The 19,934-nt window shown below is 33.3% G+C and overlaps 1 protein-coding gene across 1 annotated transcript in view; it reads right to left on the reverse strand.

Annotated features, from left to right (window-relative positions):
- Positions 1 to 105: 105 nt before the first annotated feature.
- The window catches only part of LOC149803214 (transmembrane protein 94-like), a 198,098-nt gene continuing 178,269 nt past the window's right edge, over positions 106 to 19,934 (reverse strand). Inside the window, exons 27-29 of the mRNA XM_089952840.1 lie at positions 12,452 to 12,545; positions 9,823 to 9,990; positions 106 to 9,064 (exon numbers count right to left, since the gene is read on the reverse strand). Of these exons, the coding sequence (XP_089808966.1) occupies positions 8,992 to 9,064; positions 9,823 to 9,990; positions 12,452 to 12,545 (335 nt within the window). The 3' untranslated portion in view covers positions 106 to 8,991. The remainder of the gene's footprint in view (positions 9,065 to 9,822; positions 9,991 to 12,451; positions 12,546 to 19,934) is intronic.

Consider the following 19,934-nt stretch of genomic DNA (forward strand, 5'->3'; position numbering starts at 1 on the left):
CAAAGAGAAATGATCCATTCCCTTTTACCAGACGTAGTTTGTGTTACTAATAGCAACATGCTGTATCATTTAATACAAAATAAACAACAAAATTATCAAATAATAGACATTTAATGTAATTTTTATTTTCAAGGAAGGCAACTCAATTTGAGGTAAATAATAGGAGCTGATACTTATCTCAAATTATTCCACTGATGGTAATACATGCAGCAATAGTTGAAAATGTATCTAAATAGTAATAACACTTATTTCTCAAATAGTGTTTTAAATGATATAAATTTTTATAATAACAGTTAATGAAACAATTATTTAAAAAAAAAATTATAATGACTCTTTAGATCACATGGTCTGTGATAGTAAAACGGACCATGAATATCTCTAAAAATTGTGTTCTTTCATCTAGTCTTGTGTAAATTGTCATTACTTAAGCCTTCCAGATCAAAATTATTTTCAGGTTTGATTTTTTTTTGTTTTCATTATTGTGTTTTCTTTGGGCACTTTTGAACTATCATGGTTTATTTTTTTACCCCTCTCTCTCTGGGGCCCCGAGTGGTCTAAAGCACTCACCATTATGGATCACTGCCATCTCACCTCTGTCTGCATGGGTTAAAGTCTCGGATTCGGCCAATGTGGGTATGTGAGAAAGCTTGCCAGTAGCTTCTCGAGTGTCGGTGGTTCTTCCTCCACCATTTATACTGGCCACCATGTATAGCCTATCTTGTGCTGAAAAATGGCATTAAACCCTACAACAACAACACCCCCTCTCATATTCCCCTTCTCCATGATGAAACAGTAACCAAAAAATTGGTTATTTCATGTAAATATATTTTAACAAGAGTATCATGAATGGCATATTATACAACTGCAATGTGTTTAATAGTGCTGTATACAGAAAGTTTTGTGCAGAAACCATTCTTCTTGTTCTTTTAGTTACAATGACCTTGACCTCATACCATTTTAGCTTCCTTATCAATAGGCTTCTACCCTGCCCCAAGTGAAAGCCACCACAAAGTTGGGTTGATGTTTGATATGTGAAATAAGTGTGTGTGTGTGTGTGTGTGTGTGTGTGTGATTAGGATTTTAATGTAGGTTTAAAAAATTTTCAGTCATATCGCTGCGATGTCTGCAGTGTGGCAGTTTATAGTATGTCCAGCACTGGGGTATCATGCCGCAGACATGTAGCATGATGTCCCACCCTGTCACATTATCCTGACACCAGGCCAACCAGTCCTAACACTAACCTCTTAATGCTGGGTATCATGCCGCAGACATGTAGCATGATGTCCCACCCAGTCACATTATCCTGACACCAGACCAGCCAGTCCTAACACTAACCTCTTAATGCTGAGCACCAAGTGAAGCAGCTGTTAACCCAACTTTTGTAAATTTTTGGTATGACTCAACTGGGGATCGAACCCACAACCTCCCGCTTCCGAGATGGACGCTCTAACCACTAGGCCACCGGATTGGTGATATGTGAAACAAATGTGTAAAAATGTTTCTTCTTTGAGTCGCAGTGACCTTAGACTTTGATCCCCAAATTGATAGGATTCTTTATCCCAAGTGTAAGCCATCCACAAAGTTTGGTAAAGAATATGTGCTATAAAATTAATGTTGTGTGAAAACTATTTTTCTTGTTTCCATCACAGCAATCTTCACATCTGACCTTTTGCCCTGAAATCAATAGAGTTCTTCCTTATCCTAAGTGCATGCTAACCTCAAAGTCTGGTAACCACAGATGACAGAAAATCAGTTATCAAAATCATTTTCCTTCTTTCAGTTAGTGACCTTGACCTTGTAGCTCAAAAATGATAGGACTCTTTCTAACCCAAAGTACAAGCCTCCAAAAATTTTGTAACAGTATTTGGTGGGCAGACATAATAATAATTTATGTCAGGCATATAAAAATGAGAGGACTTGGACTTTATTACATGATTATAACATCACTGTTTCACTAAAACTAATACATCTTATAATGCTTCACTATGAACTTTGACTTATGATTATGACTGAACCAAATATCATATTGTACATATCATTTTCTCCTTACACTGAAAGACTAATGGTACCAGGTAAAAGGAATGCATACATAATTAGCACAAAATTAGGGTACTGTATATACTTGCTTATAAATTGGGTCAACTGCAAACAACAATGACCTTGATCTGCCATAACATAATGTGTCAGAAGATTAGGCTCTGTATTATTTGTTCAACTGATTACTCCCTACAGACTTAAAAGACCTAGATCTGCTGGCATATTATATGAAACAGGAAAAAAGATTCTGACAAATATATTCATCTGTACTGATAAAGTTGTTGTAGAAGATACCCCCCCCCCAAAAAAAGTTGTGCATAACAGTTTATCCTCACTTCTTAAATAAACTGTTCAATATGTACAAGGAGAACGTCCATCAAATAAATTTACAAGTGAAATTAATGTTTGTGTCAGCTTACAATAAAGACAAAAATAAAACAAACTGGCATCTCGGCACAATTTGTCGGACACTGAAAGGCCTGGATGCTTTTTGTCAAAGTTTACAAATTTCTACTGAGCAGCTTTGAGATAAAATTGTTTAAATTATTGTGATAGCAGATGAGCATCCCTTGTACAAACTTGAAATCCCTTTACATGGGTCTGCTTTTAATCAAATTTTGTCAAATTCTGTTAAGTGCTTTTTGAAAAGAATAGTTTCTATATTTTTAGTTAACAGTGACCAATTTAGAAGGTGGATATGTGTAGCATAATCTAAATAAAAATGAAAGACCTTCATGCTTTTGCTTAAAATTGGTAAAGCTCTGTTGAGCACTTGTTGAAAAGTTGTTTAATATTTTTCTAGGTTTTTAATAATGGTGGCCATTATTGATGATGGATTGGCATAATTTGTACAAATCAGAAAGCCCTTAAAGCTAGGATGACTTTTGTCAAATTCTTTTCAGCAGTTGTCAAAAAGAAGTTATATTGAGGTTTTTCTAATTTCTGTAACAACAGAATATTAATACTCTTGAAGCTCTTTGCAAATACGCTTAAATTCTATTGAGTGGAAGGTTTTTCTAATTTTAGCTGTATTGATCAAAGACCAGGATAACTTTTAGGATGGTCTACTGTGTGTCATTGTCTGGCCATTAACACAAGTTTACTATGATTACTTCTAAACTACTTGGAAAACTGCTATGAAACTTTACACATATATTTACTCATAGTCTAGTTGATCCTAAATGAAAATGGCATTACTTGGACATCCAATATGGCTACCACAGTCATGCTCTTAACAAGCTTGTTATTGCTAATCCTTCTAAATTTGTCGTCATCTCCACATGGGGTTTTCACTAAATTACTTTTTAAGGCATCTAGTTGGTCCTAAATGGAAATGGCACCAATCTGATGTCCAAAGTGGCCATCATTGCATCCCTATTTAAACTCTTATCATTACTCAAAAAACCCAGAAAGTTGTATCAGCATAGAATTTTCACCAGAAGAATTCTGAAGATGTTTTCTTGGTTTTAAATTAAAACGTGTCAATCTGATGTCTGATATGGCTGCCATAGTGGCCACCTTGAAAGTCTTGTTATCATTACCATCAAGTGGAAATTCATTTTGACATCATTTTCACAACAAAAATTGTAAGGTGTCTGGTTGGTCCTAAATGAAAACGATGTCAAATGATCACCAGCATGGCCACCATGGTGGTCATCTTGAAAATATCTCTACTACTTCCAAAAGGATGGCAATATCAATACGGGGCTTTCAACAATAGACTTTTTATGATCTCTATTTAGCTTATCCTAAAAACTGTGCCAATAGTACATCCAATATGGCTGCCACAATGACTGTACTGAAAATCTTCTTGTTACTTTAGATAGTCATATTCACATGGGTTTCTCACTAAAAGATGATGTCTACCTGTCCCAAATGAAAATGGTGCCAATCTCATGTCTAACATGGCCACCATAACAGCTAATTTGTAAATTTTGTTAGCGCTGCAGAATATCTTATATACTTTAACACTCAGCAGTTAAAAGGAAGAAATGGTTATATTCTGCATTCCTGGGAATACTTTTCTCTTCTTTTAGTATTGGATGATGGATACACATTACCTGAACAAATATGAAAAGCCTTGATGCCAGAATGCTCCCGTAAAATCATGGGCAATTTAATCAGCAGGTGTTTGAGAAGTAGTTTTAAATGACAACTGTGAACTGACGGTGGATGTGGGGAAAAAAAATATACCATAATCTCATTTTTCCATAAGAAAAAGTAAGCTAATACTTACAGACACTAAGAATACTTTTTTTTATATACAGAATAAAAGCTGTCATAACTTCTGCAAATTTAGTGAGACAACTGAATTTGCTCAAGTACTGTTCAAATCAATAGGAACCCTTGTTGTACAATAGTAATGCATTAGCAATCAATACAATTTTATTTTAGGAATATGCTAAATTTAATGAATTTGAAAATGCTTCCCGACACTAAAATATTAACAGATACAGTACATAGAGAATACTGATTTAGGATCTGGAGATACATATTGACACTTTTTATACCATGTACAGTGCTTTATTGTACAGTAGTTTAAATGTGATTAAAAATTATTGTTTTTTAAAAATGGTATTAAGTGGAGGCTATATTTGGTGCATATGTGATTTGTCCTAAAAGACACCTTTTGAAAAATTATTTTGGGACATGCCTCACCTTAGTTCCTAAAACCCTAAATACAAAACTTGTCCCAGTTGTTAAAGAAGGATTATGGACACGATAACATTATATGTCTTGCCAATATCATTGTGGGGCATAAACTTCTACTACCAGTAATATTATTCAGTCACTGAAATATGTGCATACTAAATGGTGTTTTGATTGTTGATGTATTGGTGCATACTAAATGTATTTTGATGTTGATGTATTTGCCTGCTGGACCTTATATTTTAATTCTTGCATGGTCTGATGATTTTGCCTAGTTTGATACACACAATTTTTTAACATCTGAAATACTCAAACATCAGAACTGCATGCCTTGTTTGAGTAAAGGATTATTTGTGTTCTAACGACTCCTGTTTGTAGAAATTTGATATATACACCTCTCCCTCAATAATTTGCACACATCGGGGGCCATAAACATGGATCACACTATAAGTGAGGGCACGAATTACCAAGGGACCTAAATAAAACCTGCTAGGCATCCAGAAAACTGCAGGGTGGGGGGAACTGGGCTGTTTAATGGCTGAATCCTCATTTTATAATCAAGCAGAGAAAAACTGTCAATAAAGTGCTTTTTCTGATAAAGTTCTTCGTTATTTTCTATAAATTACATATATTTTCAAAATGTCCAACATCTGAAAGATCGATAAACATGATTCCAACTGGTTTCAATAACCAAACATGGTACGCAAAACATCCTTGTATTATGTCATGGGTTTTGTTTTATTGATTAGTCTGGTTCCCCAAGTGTTGTATAATAGTATTTTACGAAACCAGGAATCTCTGGAGCAGATTAACTGTTGATGGACTACCAAACAAGATTCCTTTTTACCAAAAGCACGCAACATTTATTTCATCAGACAATCGTCTAGGTAGAAACTTAATTTTTTAATTTTTCAATTAGTGAAATTTTCATGTCGTGATTTCATTGCAAGTAATAGTAAAACTTCTTATCATCCTTGAGGATATCTCCATGTTCAGAAATTCACTGAAACTTGTTTTTCCCACAATGGCCCATATCTGTGAAACAAAGCTCTTTATTTTACGAAGTACTCATTTCGCTTGGTTGCCTTGCTATCTTTAATTATGGTTATGATTGAGTAGGTTAATTTAAGGTAGTTTAATTAGATTACATAATAAAATTTACAACAGTATTCGATTGATCAAGTGAAATGAGTTACCTGACATTGACATGGGCTACTGGTTCTTTAGCATGAATGATTTAAATGCCTTTTAACTTTTTTTTAAATTTCACCTTCTTTATTTGATTCAAAAGATGTATTTAATTTGATAATAGAAAAAGAGGCCCGCTTTTTATTTAGTGCAACAATACAACAAATGCTTCCATAGTCCAATATCAAATCACTGTGGCACTAAATTAGGTTCTCAGAGAAACGCTTGCAGACATAGCTGTTACAGTAGATTGACACATTTTACATTTAATTAAAAGAGGACACATTGCATTTATGATTACACTTAAAAGGAACTAAAAGATAGAACCAGAACACAAATTTCAATTGATAATTTTTTTAATATTTAATTGGTATTTATTTATTAAAGTACTGCCTCCACTAGTTGTGATATTTTCATTGATCAAAATGTCATTGAATATCGTTAATTGTGGTGTACTAAGAAAAGAAAATGTAACACAATATGTGACTTCTTATTAAAAGTTGATATTTCATAATGTTGTTTAAAATTTCCAGGTCCTATCTACCATTTTTGATGATAAAACAAGCAATATATCAAAGTTTCTGTTACCAATTTTGAGCACAATTTTCTTCAAGTTCAACAAACAGGGATTAATTTTTTTGTATTTTCTGGTTTAAAAAATGTAATTCACACCTGACCCTACATTATAAGCGGGTTCATGAGTTATCAGGGCACAAGTTATCGAGGGAGTGGTGTATATACTGATAAACCGACAATTTAAGAATACTGATAATACACAGCTGTGTGCAAGCATTTGCTGGAATACTTAAGAAAGATATCTGGCTCAGTCTCTTTTCTCATACTCCAGCAAACCTTTATACATGCTTCCATGTATCATTCCCTACGCCATGCAAAGTCCTGTATACAACTAATGAACAATAATACAAACTGCAAAGTATTCTTCCTGCATTCTATAGTGTAAAGAAAGATTTAACCAGAGTATCACAACTCATAATGGGTATCAAGTATCTATCATTACTTATCAAACACTTAGAGTATCAGTGGAGTTAGCTATGGGTCCAATCTGATTAAAATCAGATCTCCACTGTTTATACATCAAGATCTGACAGCGATCACTTTGGGATCATGTTCTGGTAACCTATGTTTTTACCATGATATCTAATTTTATCAACAAATCAGTCGAAGTCTTATATCTTTGTGTTTGGAGACTGAGCAGGGTAGATGAAAAGCATGAATGCATACTGAACGATTTGATTCACTTTCAGATTTTTGAAAAATGCAATTCCGTTGGCTAATTCGAAGGTAATCAGAAAATTACCCTTAAGCAGTCAATGTCACATCTTTGTGTAGGACAGCGGAGCTGATTTTAATCAGATTGCTATAGGTCATCATAAACATCAAATATTTATCTTTCCTAATCAAGACATGGGTGAAGTTGTCTATGGGTAATTATGGAAATGAAGCATATATCATTACTTGTCATGACATTTGGAATGTATCAGTGGAGTTAGCTATAGGGCGTAATAGACATAATGCATCTATTATTACTCCTCAATACACTGGAGTGTATCAGTGGAAAAGCTATAACTAATAATAAACATAAAACATCTATCCTTGCTCATTTAGACTTCTGGAGTGTATCAGGAAAATAAAACAAAATGTCCATTAGAACTCGAGACATTTAGAGGGAATCTGCGGAGCGGCTATTGGTTCACAGGTGTGATGACACTTGACAGCTGCTGTCAAAACATCAATGTTTCCAATATAATAGTGTAGAAAAAGTGTGGACATCTTTTCAGCATGTGTAGCAAATGCAAGTTCACTTTCCTTATTCAAGTGAACATGTGAACGTTGTTCTCATATGGAGTCCTGCAGATGTTGCAAGAACAAAACAGAGTATTATTTCAATGTGTATGTGAGAATCAATTTTGTGAATGGAGATGAAAAATCTTTAAGTAAAATGTTTTCTGCCCAAGCTACCTGTTCACAAAAACATTTGACTTGCCCATGTTTGTAAACATCGCCTCATGTGATCTGTGATGCCTCTACTAAAATCCATCTTAAGGCAAAGGCCTTGACCTTTGACACTGTAGTACAGTGGTTCCCAAACTTTTTCAGGCCACTGCACCCTTGGTTATCTTCAGTGCCCCCCCCCCACCTTACCCCATAACAAGCATTATTCAGCATTAGTGCCCCCACCCCCACTTTGTGAACCATTGCTGTAGTACATTGTTTTTATGAATCTCCATCTCATCCTATGAACTCGAGCCAGAGGACAAAAATCATGTCACAATCTGGAGAAGGCCACTGAAAAAAATTCAGCCAAATAAAACTGGAACTAGTCCAGCTGACAGACCACTGTAGACTGATAAAAATCAGACACTCCTGTGTTTGATCCCAATTTTTGATATCATATGAAGCTTCCAGGTATTAACATCCAGGAAACAGCTGACACTGCAACCAGATTTGATTTCTGATAGCAGCTGACCATATATGTGACCTTGTCTATGATGAGATTGTACATTTTTGTAGAAATTCTTTAAGTGTATCAAACACCCTCTTTATATGTGACTCAAAGTCAATATCATATTTAAAACATTTGTAAGTTTCTCAATCACCCTCTTTATCTGTGACACAAAGTCAATATCATATTTTAAAACACTGGTGGTAAATGTCTCAATCACCCTCTTTATCTGTGACACAAAGTCAACATACTATTTTAAAACACTGGTGGTAAATGTCTCAAACACCCTCTTTATCTGTGACACAAAGTCAACATAATATTTTAAAACACTGGTGGTAAATGTCTCAATCACCCTCTTTATCTGTGACACAAAGTCAACATAATATTTTAAAACACTGGTGGTAAATATCTCAATCACCCTCTTTATCTATGACACAAAGTCAACATAATATTTTAAAACACTGATGGCACTTGTGGCATAACAGTTTCAATCTGGAATTGGTTACATTTTTAAGTACACTTATCACTGGGTCAGACTCAGGATTCTCTAGGAACACTCCATTATTGATACACATTTCCCCTGCAAATGAGAATGATAGTCATTCCAGGCTTAGCACACCACTATGTGTTGGGTCTCAGACAACTCTGATACATCAAAAAGGGGAATTCATTCCTAACTTTGTACCAAAGGCAAGTCTTGCTCTTTTTTGATACCTCACTGCTAGTCTGAAAAACAAAATATATCATTATGCTTCCTCTTTGGATAAAAAAATTCAAGATGTCCTAATTTTTTTCAACATGTCTTTCCCACTGTCTTTTTTTTATACATAATACAGTTATGATGAAGACATAGGTATATGACATCATCTTAATTGTTGCCATCATTAACGTCAAAATCTCCAAGTAAAAACAGACAATATTGCAAAATGATATGATAACCAAACATTTAAGAAAATTTATCAAAATGTTTTCAGAATATGAAGAAATTATATACCTTGTTTGCAATTCTTTGGAAACTAGGATGTGTAATATGGGATTATCTTAACATTTTGTCAATACTTCCAATTTAAAGTGGAACTTAATATCTGAACACATTTGGGGACATGACAGCAGCTTGAATAATGAGGACTTTGAAAATAGGAGATGCAGTATTAAATTGGGGGATATGCAAATAAGATTGAGAATCTGTACTGATAAAACTGCCCTGAATCAGAATAAAATTTGCTCTGTAACATTATGTAATTATCAGTAAGCTTGAAGATAAAATACATCAATGTTTAATTAAGATAGACCTTATGCTAAACAGGCAAATTTTAACCCTGATTGTACAAAAAAAATCTCTATGAGCTTGATTAATGTAGTTTTGAGAATTATTTATGAAATATAAAGCTGCAGATAAGAGTCCCTTAAGGCATCATCATGCTACAAAATGCATTGTAAGCAATGAGTTCACCTTTGTCAATGATCTGAGTAACAGAACTTACTTTATTTCCCTGTGTTTAATTAGCTCATTGACAAGAACGATGATGATAGGGAACATTAGGCCAATAACCCACACTGCTGGGTGAAGCTCAGAAAGTTTCAGGCTGCGAGAGACATTGCTGTCTCGAATGACCACATCACAGACACAAAACACACACTGGACCAAAAGGCTGAAAAATCAAAGAAAATGGCTGAAAAAATAAAAAGCATTACTGAATATAGTATTTATGCAGAACCATACCAGAGTCCGAAGTCGAGTTTAATTTGTACCCACAACCAACACACATAACAATAAGGATTGTACTCAGCACAAGAACATCAATTCAGGACCTCATTTTAGATTGCCTTTTCACCCCAATGTATGCTTTTTAAAACAGAACAGTACTAAGTGTATCGACATAAACAACGATACCAACATTTAAATTTTCTTATATAAGTATGTTTCTTGTGAGTGTTAAGATACACTCTAGATGGGGAAAACTCCTGTATTACTCTGCACAGAAAGAGAACTAAGTACCTTTGGTCGTCAATATTCTCTTTGGATTCCTACCATGCAATACTGCATAACTTGTAATAAAAAGATACATAACGTTACTAATCACATCAGTAACCAAAAGGAGTTGTATCCTGTGCCTTGCATATCCGAGTTTAGATCATGATGGCAGATTCAGGTTTATGTTGTTGGGTGCATGTTTTAAATGGCTAAATGTGGTACATGGTAATAATAATAATAATAATGAGGACTTTATATAGTGCCTAATCTTTAGAAGCTCTAAGTGCTTTACAACATTAGACAACACCTATAAGATAAAAAACATAATGATATGATTACGAAAACACACACCATCAAATTAGAAAACATAACAAACATGCTGAGAATATTTAAGGTAGGAAACATTATTGTGTCTTTAAGTTTGTTCTTGCAGTCGAAATAAGTGAGTTTTGAGAGCACTCTTGAATGATATCACTGTGTCTTCATGTCTAAGTTCAGTGGGCAATTCATTCCATGTTGCTGGGCCCTGGTATGCAAAAGAACGCTGTCCATATGACTTTGTTTTCATAGTGGGAATAATGAGTATATGATTGTCGGAAGAGAAGCGTAAGTATCTTGCTGGTGTGTACACATGGGTGAGGTCGGATAGGTATGTTGGACTATCAATGAAACATAGCACAGAGAATAAATTTTGTGTTTGATTCTGGATCGAATGGGTAGCCAATGTAGGGTACAGAGCAGCGGGGAGGTGTACTCTGATCGTGGTACTCTAAGTATGATCTGAGCAGCTGTGTTTTGAACTTTTTGAAGTTTCTGGAGTAGATATTGAGATGAACCAGACATATTGAGTTACAGTAGTCCAGTCTTGAAAGTACCAATGAACACACAAGTGTTTTAGTGGCTTCAACTGAAAGATATTTGCGAATGAAGCTAATGCATCTCAGCTCAAGATATGCAGCCTTGCATATGTTCATGACATGTTGGTGCAATGTGAGAGTACTTTCCAGAGTAACACCTAGGTTTTGAACTGATTGTGAATTTAATGTTGGTGTTGCTGATATTTATTGTTTGAGGTAAAAGATGTGAATGAGAAAGTCTTTGTGTTGTGATCAGAATGGCCTCAGTTTTATCATCATTCATCTGCAGCTTGTTACAAGTCATCCATGATTTCGCATCAGAAATGCACCTCTCTACACCTTAGATGGTAGCATCAACTTCAGTTGGGTGGCTAGATTTGTATATTTGCATGTCATCAGCATACAACTGGTGAGACTGGATGATGATCTATGACACTTGAGAGTGGCTGAGTGTACAGAATGAAGAGAACAGGTCCAAGAACAGACCCCTGTGGAACACCACAACATAGATCAACTGGGCTGGAGTGTATTCCATTTGCAGACACAATTTGTGTCCTGTTGACCAAGTAGGACTTGAACCACAGTAAGGCTGTATCATGAATGCCAAATACATGCTGGAGACAGTGAAGTAATATAAAATGGTCTATTGTGTGAAATGCTGCAGACAAATCAAGGAGGATGAGGACTGTAATATTTCCACTATCCAAAGCAGAGAGAATGTCATTAACTACTTTTAGAAGAGTAGTATGAGTATTAGTTTTAGTATGGTAGCTTTTTGCTGTCTGTGTCTTAAATCTTCCCCTATTCTGTTTCTGAAATCAGTGGTCATTGTTACAGACATGGACTTAAGATAATCAACATTTTACTATTATTATAGCTGAGTGGTCTAAAGCGCTCACCGTTACGGATCATTGCCATCTCACCTCTGTCTGCGTTGGTTCGAGTCTCGGATTCGGCTAATGTGGTTATGTGAGAAAGCTTGCCAGTAGCTTCTCGTGGGTCGGTGGTTCTTTCCAAGTTTTTCCCGGGTTCTTCCTCCACCATTAATACTGGCCGCCATGTATAGCCTATCTTGTGCTGAAAAATGGCGTTAAACCTTACAACAACAACAACAACTATTATTATATTTTTAGCATCATGAGGACCAATATCTTCTCTAAGTCAAGGCACACCACGTACAGCAAAGACACTACAAAATTAACCATAATCACAGTGAATGTTTACTATTTACAGTAATGGCATTGTAATCAACTATAATGACAGTGACGTCATACTACTTACATTAAAGGCACTGTAATTAACCATAATTTGTTGGTTGTTGGAGGTTGCTGCCATATGTGATCAGTCCAGTGTATGAAAGTGACTGAAAGACAACCTGCAAAAGATGATAAACATTCATAAACATGTCTGAAATTATTTTACATTAAGACTCCCAGAGCACCTTGAAAGTTTCATTTCTTAAAGCATGGAAGTCATTTCTTTTTATCTTAGTTTTTTTGTGTTGCCATTGCTTACAGTTTTAATACTGTGAAATCTTCCAAACTGATGAAATTAACCATAAAATTGGCAACGACCTATTGAAACTTTATCAAGCACTTCATGTAACAAAACCCTGCAATGTATGGCTATCTTGTTCTGAGAAATGGCATTCAACCAAAAACAATAAATAAAAAATAACATCTAACAGAACCAATTTGAAATTTGTTTCCCTTTGTTCACCAATTACACCTAATTAAATGTTTTCTGTAGATTATATTATACAATGTATTGTCATAAATGCAAAATAAATTATGTTTTGACTACAATCTAAATTTTGTACTTCCATAGATAAGTGATGGTTTTTGTGTAAATGTAGTATTAATGGTTTTTATGTAAATGTAGTATTGATGGCTTTTATGTAAATGTGGTATTGATGGCTTTTATGTAAATGTAGTATTGATGGCTTTTAGGCAAATGTAGTATCGATGGCTTTTATGTAAATGTAGCATTGAGGGCTTTTATATAAATGTAGCATTGAGGGCTTTTATATAAATGTAACATTGATGGCTTTTATGTAAATGTAGTATTGATGGCTTTTATGTAACTGTAGCATTGATGGTTTTTAGGTAAATGTAGTATTGATGGGTTTTAAGTAAATGTAGTATTGATGGCTTTTATGTAAATGTAGTATTGATGGCTTTTAGGTAAATGTAGTATTGATGGCTTTTATGTAAATGTAGTATTGATGGCTTTTAGGTAAATGTAGTATTGATGGGTTTTAAGTAAATGTAGTATTGATGGTTTTTATGTAACTGTAGCATTGATGGTTTTTAGGTAAATGTAGTATTGATGGGTTTTAAGTAAATGTAGTATTGATGGCTTTTAGGTAAATGTAGTATTGATGGCTTTTATGTAAATGTAGTATTGATGGCTTTTAGGCAAATGTAGTATTGATGGTTTTTATGTAAATGTAGTATTGGTGGCTTTAAGGCAAATGTAGTATTGATGGCTTTTATGTAAATGTAGCATTGATGTCTTTTATGTAAATGTATCATTGATGGTTTTTGTGTAAATGTAGTATCGATGGCTTTAAGGCAAATGTAGTATTGATGGCTTTTAGGCAAATGTAGTATTGATGGTTTTTATGTAAATGTAGTATCAATGGCTTTAAGGCAAATGTAGTATTGATGGCTTTTATGTAAATGTAGTATTGATGGCTTTTGTGTAAATGTAGTATTGATGGGTTTTATGTAAATGTAGTATTGATGGCTTTTATGTAAATGTAGTATTGATGGTTTTTATGTAAATGTAGTATTGATGGTTTTTGTGTAAATGTAGTATTGATGGTTTTTGTGTAAATGTAGTATTGATGGGTTTTATGTAAATGTAGTATCGATGGCTTTAAGGCAAATGTAGTATTGATGGCTTTTATGTAAATGTAGTATTGATGGCTTTTATGTAAATGTAGTATTGATGGTTTTTATGTAAATGTAGCATTGATGGTTTTTGTGTAAATGTAGTATTGATGGCTTTTATGTAAATGTAGTATCGATGGCTTTAAGGCAAATGTAGTATTGATGGCTTTTATGTAAATGTAGTATTGATGGCTTTTATGTAAATGTAGTATTGATGGTTTTTGTGTAAATGTAGTATTGATGGGTTTTATGTAAATGTAGTATTGATGGCTTTTATGTAAATGTAGTATTGATGGCATTTATGTAAATGTAGTATTGATGGTTTTTGTGTAAATGTAGTATTGATGGTTTTTGTGTAAATGTAGTATTGATGGGTTTTATGTAAATGTAGTATCGATGGCTTTAAGGCAAATGTAGTATTGGTGGCTTTTATGTAAATGTAGTATTGATGGCTTTTATGTAAATGTAGTATTGATGGTTTATGTGTAAATGTAGTATTGATGGGTTTTATGTAAATGTAGTATCGATGGCTTTAAGGCAAATGTAGTATTGATGGCTTTTAGGCAAATGTAGTATTGATGGCTTTTAGGCAAATGTAGTATTGATGGTTTTTATGTAAATGTAGTATCGATGGCTTTAAGGCAAATGTAGTATTGATGGCTTTTATGTAAATGTAGTATTGATGGGTTTTATGTAAATGTAGTATTGATGGCTTTTATGTAAATGTAGTATTGATGGCTTTTAGGCAAATGTAGTATCGATGGCTTTAAGGCAAATGTAGTATTGCTGTTTTTTTTGTAAATGTGGTATTGATGGCTTTTAGGCAAATGTAGCATTTATGGCTTTTAGGCAAATGTAGTATTGATGGTTTTTGTGTAAATGTAGCATTGATGGCTTTTATGTAAATGTAGTATTGATGGCTTTTATGTAAATGTATCATTGATGGCTTTTAGGCAATGTAGTATTGATGGCTTTTATGTAAATGTAGTACTGATGGGTTTTATGTAAATGTAGTATTGATGGCTTTTAGGCAATGTAGTATTGATGGCTTTAAGACAAATGTAGTATTGATGGTTTTTGTGTAAATGTGGTATTGATAGCTTTTAGGCAAATGTAGCATTTATGGCTTTTAGGCAAATGTAGTATTGATGGTTTTTGTGTAAATGTATTGATGGCTTTTAGGTAAATGTAGTATTGATGGCTTTTATGTAAATGTAGTATTGATGGCTTTAAGGCAAATGTAGTATTGCTGTTTTTTTTGTAAATGTGGTATTGATGGCTTTTAGGCAAATGTAGCATTTATGGCTTTTAGGCAAATGTAGTATTGATGGTTTTTGTGTAAATGTAGCATTGATGGCTTTTATGTAAATGTAGTATTGATGGCTTTTATGTAAATGTATCATTGATGGCTTTTAGGCAATGTAGTATTGATGGCTTTTATGTAAATGTAGTACTGATGGGTTTTATGTAAATGTAGTATTGATGGCTTTTAGGCAATGTAGTATTGATGGCTTTAAGACAAATGTAGTATTGATGGTTTTTGTGTAAATGTGGTATTGATAGCTTTTAGGCAAATGTAGCATTTATGGCTTTTAGGCAAATGTAGTATTGATGGTTTTTGTGTAAATGTATTGATGGCTTTTAGGTAAATGTAGTATTGATGGCTTTTATGTAAATGTAGTATTGATGGCTTTAAGGCAAATGTAGTATTGCTGTTTTTTTTGTAAATGTGGTATTGATGGCTTTTAGGCAAATGTAGCATTTATGGCTTTTAGGCAAATGTAGTATTGATGGTTTTTGTGTAAATGTAGCATTGATGGCTTTTATGTAAATGTAGTATTGATGGCTTTTATGTAAATGTATCATTGATGGCTTTTAGGCAATGTAGTATTGATGGCTTTTATGTAAATGTAGTACTGATGGGTTTTATGTAAATGTAGTATTGATGGCTTTTAGGCAATGTAGTATTGATGGCTTTAAGACAAATGTAGTATTGATGGTTTTTGTGTAAATGTGGTATTGATAGCTTTTAGGCAAATGTAGCATTTATGGCTTTTAGGCAAATGTAGTATTGATGGTTTTTGTGTAAATGTATTGATGGCTTTTAGGTAAATGTAGTATTGATGGCTTTTATGTAAATGCAGCATTGATGGCTTTTAGGTAAATGTAGTATTGATGGATTTTAGGCAAATGTAGCATTTATGGCTTTTAGGCAAATGTAGTATTCATGGTTTTTGTGTAAATGTAGTATTGATGGCTTTTAGGTAAATGTAGTATTGATGGCTTTTAGGCAAATGTAGTATTGATGGTTGTTATGTAAATGTAGTATTGATGGCTTTTATGTAAATGTAGTATTGATGGCTTTTATGTAAATGTAGTATTCATGGTTTTTTATGTAAATGTAGCATTGATGGCTTTTAGGTAAATGTAGTATTGATGGCTTTTATGTAAATGTAGTATTGATGGCTTTTAGGCAATGTAGTATCGATGGCTTTAAGGCAAATGTAGTACTGATGGGGTTTTTGTAAATGTGGTATTGATGGCTTTTAGGCAAATGTAGCATTTATGGCTTTTAGGCAAATCTAGTATTGATGGTTTTTGTGTAAATGTAGCATTGATGGCTTTTATGTAAATGTAGTATTGATGGCTTTTATGTAAATGTATCATTGATGGCTTTTAGGCAATGTAGTATTGATGGCTTTTATGTAAATGTAGTATTGATGGGTTTTATGTAAATGTAGTATTGATGGCTTTTAGGCAACGTAGTATTGATGGCTTTTATGTAAATGTAGTATTGATGGGTTTTATGTAAATGTAGCATTTATGGCTTTTAGGCAAATGTAGTATTGATGGGTTTTATGTAAATGTAGTATTGATGGCTTTTAGGCAATGTAGTATTGATGGCTTTAAGACAAATGTATTGATGGTTTTTGTGTAAATGTGGTATTGATAGCTTTTAGTCAAATGTAGCATTTATGGCTTTTAGGCAAATGTAGTATTGATGGTTTTTGTGTAAATGTATTGATGGTTTTTTATGGAAATGTAGCATTGATGGCTTTTAGGTAAATGTAGTATTGATGGCTTTTAGGTAAATGTAGTATTTATGGCTTTTAGGCAATGTAGTATCGATGGCTTTAAGGCAAATGTAGTATTGCTGTTTTTTTGTAAATGTGGTATTGATGGCTTTTAGGCAAATGTAGCATTTATGGCTTTTAGGCAAATGTAGTATTGATGGTTTTTGTGTAAATGTAGCATTGATGGCTTTTATGTAAATGTAGTAGTGATGGCTTTTATGTAAATGTAGTATTGATGGCTTTTAGGCAAAGTAGTATTGATGGCTTTTATGTAAATGTAGCATTTATGGCTTTTAGGCAATGTAGTATTGATGGCTTTTAGGCAAAGTAGTATTGATGGGTTTTATGTAAATGTAGTATTGATGGGTTTTATGTAAATGTAGCATTTATGGCTTTTAGGTAAATGTAGTATTGATGGTTTTTATGTAAATGTAGCATTTATGGCTTTTAGGCAATGTAGTATTGATGGCTTTTATGTAAATGTAGTATTGATGGGTTTTATGTAAATGTAGCATTTATGGCTTTTAGGTAAATGTAGTATTGATGGGTTTTATGTAAATGTAGTATTGATGGCTTTTAGGCAATGTAGTATTGATGGCTTTTATGTAAATGTAGTATTGATGGGTTTTATGTAAATGTAGCATTTATGGCTTTTAGGTAAATGTAGTATTGATGGGTTTTATGTAAATGTAGTATTGATGGCTTTTAGGCAATGTAGTATTGATGGCTTTAAGACAAATGTAGTATTGATGGTTTTTGTGTAAATGTGGTATTGATAGCTTTTAGGCAAATGTAGCATTTATGGCTTTTAGGCAAATGTAGTATTGATGGTTTCTGTGTAAATGTATTGATGGCTTTTAGGTAAATGTAGTACTGATGGCTTTTATGTAAATGTAGTATTGATGGCTTTTAGGCAAATGTAGTATTGATGGCTTTTAGGCAAATGTAGTATTGCTGTTTGTTTTGTAAATGTGGTATTGATGGCTTTTAGGCAAATGTAGCATTTATGGCTTTTAGGCAAATGTAGTATTCATGGTTTTTGTGTAAATGTATTGATGGCTTTTAGGTAAATGTAGTATTGATGGCTTTTAGGTAAATGTAGTATTGATGGCTTTAAGGCAAATGTAGTATTGATGGCTTTTATGTAAATGTAGTATTGATGGTTTTTATGTAAATGTAGTATTGATGGCTTTTGTGTAAATGTAGTATTGATGGCTTTTATGTAAATGTAGTATTCATGGTTTTTTATGTAAATGTAGCATTGATGGCTTTTAGGTAAATGTAGTATTGATGGCTTTTATGTAAATGTAGTATTGATGGCTTTTAGGCAATGTAGTATCGATGGCTTTAAGGCAAATGTAGTATTGATGGGGTTTTTGTAAATGTGGTATTGATGGCTTTTAGGCAAATGTAGCATTTATGGCTTTTAGGCAAATCTAGTATTGATGGTTTTTGTGTAAATGTAGCATTGATGGCTTTTATGTAAATGTAGTATTGATGGCTTTTATGTAAATATATCACTGATAGCTTTTAGGGAATGTAGTATTGATGGCTTTTATGTAAATGTAGTATTGATGGGTTTTATGTAAATATAGTATTGATGGCTTTCATGTAAATGTAGTATTGATGGCTTTTAGGTAAATGTAGTATTGATGGCTTTTAGGCAAATGTAGTATTGATGGTTTTTATGTAAATGTAGCATTGATGGTTTTTATGTAAATGTAGTATTGATGGCTTTTAGGTAAATGTAGTATTGATGGTTTTTATGTAAATGTAGTATTGATGGCTTTTATGTAAATGTAGTATTGATGGCTTTTAGGCAAATGTAGTATTGATGGTTTTTATGTAAATGTAGTATTGATGGTTTTTATGTAAATGTAGTATTGATGGCTTTTATGTAAATGTAGTATTGATGGCTTCTAGGCAAATGTAGTATTGATGGCTTTAAGAGAAATGTAGTATTGATGTTTTTTTTGTAAATGTAGTATTGATGGCTTTTAGGCAAATGTAGTATTGATGGCTTTTAGGCAAATCTAGTATTGATGGTTTTTATGTAAATGTAGCATTGATGGTTTTTATGTAAATGTAGTATTGATGGCTTTTAGGCAAATGTAGTATTGATGGTTTTTATGTAAATGTAGCATTGATGGTTTTTATGTAAATGTAGTATTGATGGCTTTTAGGCAAATGTAGTATTGATGGGTTTTATGTAAATGTAGTATTGATGGCTTTTATGTAAATGTAGTATTGATGGTTTTTATGTAAATGTAGTATTGATGGCTTTAAGGCAAATGTAGTATTGATGTTTTTATTGTAAATGTGGTATTGATGGCTTTTAGGCAAATGTAGTATTGATGGCTTTTAGGCATATATAGTAATAAGGAATGTGCCTTGGATTGAAATACATATGTGGAACACATCTCAGGGGACTAGTGTTAAATATGCAGGACAATTCTGGATGCAAAAAAGAACTTATCCTTTATATCCCAAGAAAATGCATAAATGGGTACATGTATAAGGAATTATTTCCAAGTTCTGATTCCAGATGCAGGGCCTTGTGGGGTAAGAACAGACCCAGGAACATATGCTGACCAACATAAAGAATAAATGTCTTGATGTGTCAAGATATGTCTCTGTTATGATGTTATAATGGTAGTCTTGTGTATGTTTTATGATTTGATTCTTCATATGCCACTAATTATGAAGTTATAATGGTACTGTCTTGTGTATGTTCTAATATTCATTTCTCCATATGCCCTTATCATGAAGTTATAATGGTACTAATAAAATCCATTG

Source organism: Sinohyriopsis cumingii, chromosome 3 (genome assembly GCF_028554795.1).
Source record: "Sinohyriopsis cumingii isolate HCF-2022 chromosome 3, ASM2855479v2, whole genome shotgun sequence".
In the NCBI taxonomy this organism is placed as follows: Eukaryota; Metazoa; Mollusca; class Bivalvia; order Unionida; family Unionidae; genus Sinohyriopsis; species Sinohyriopsis cumingii.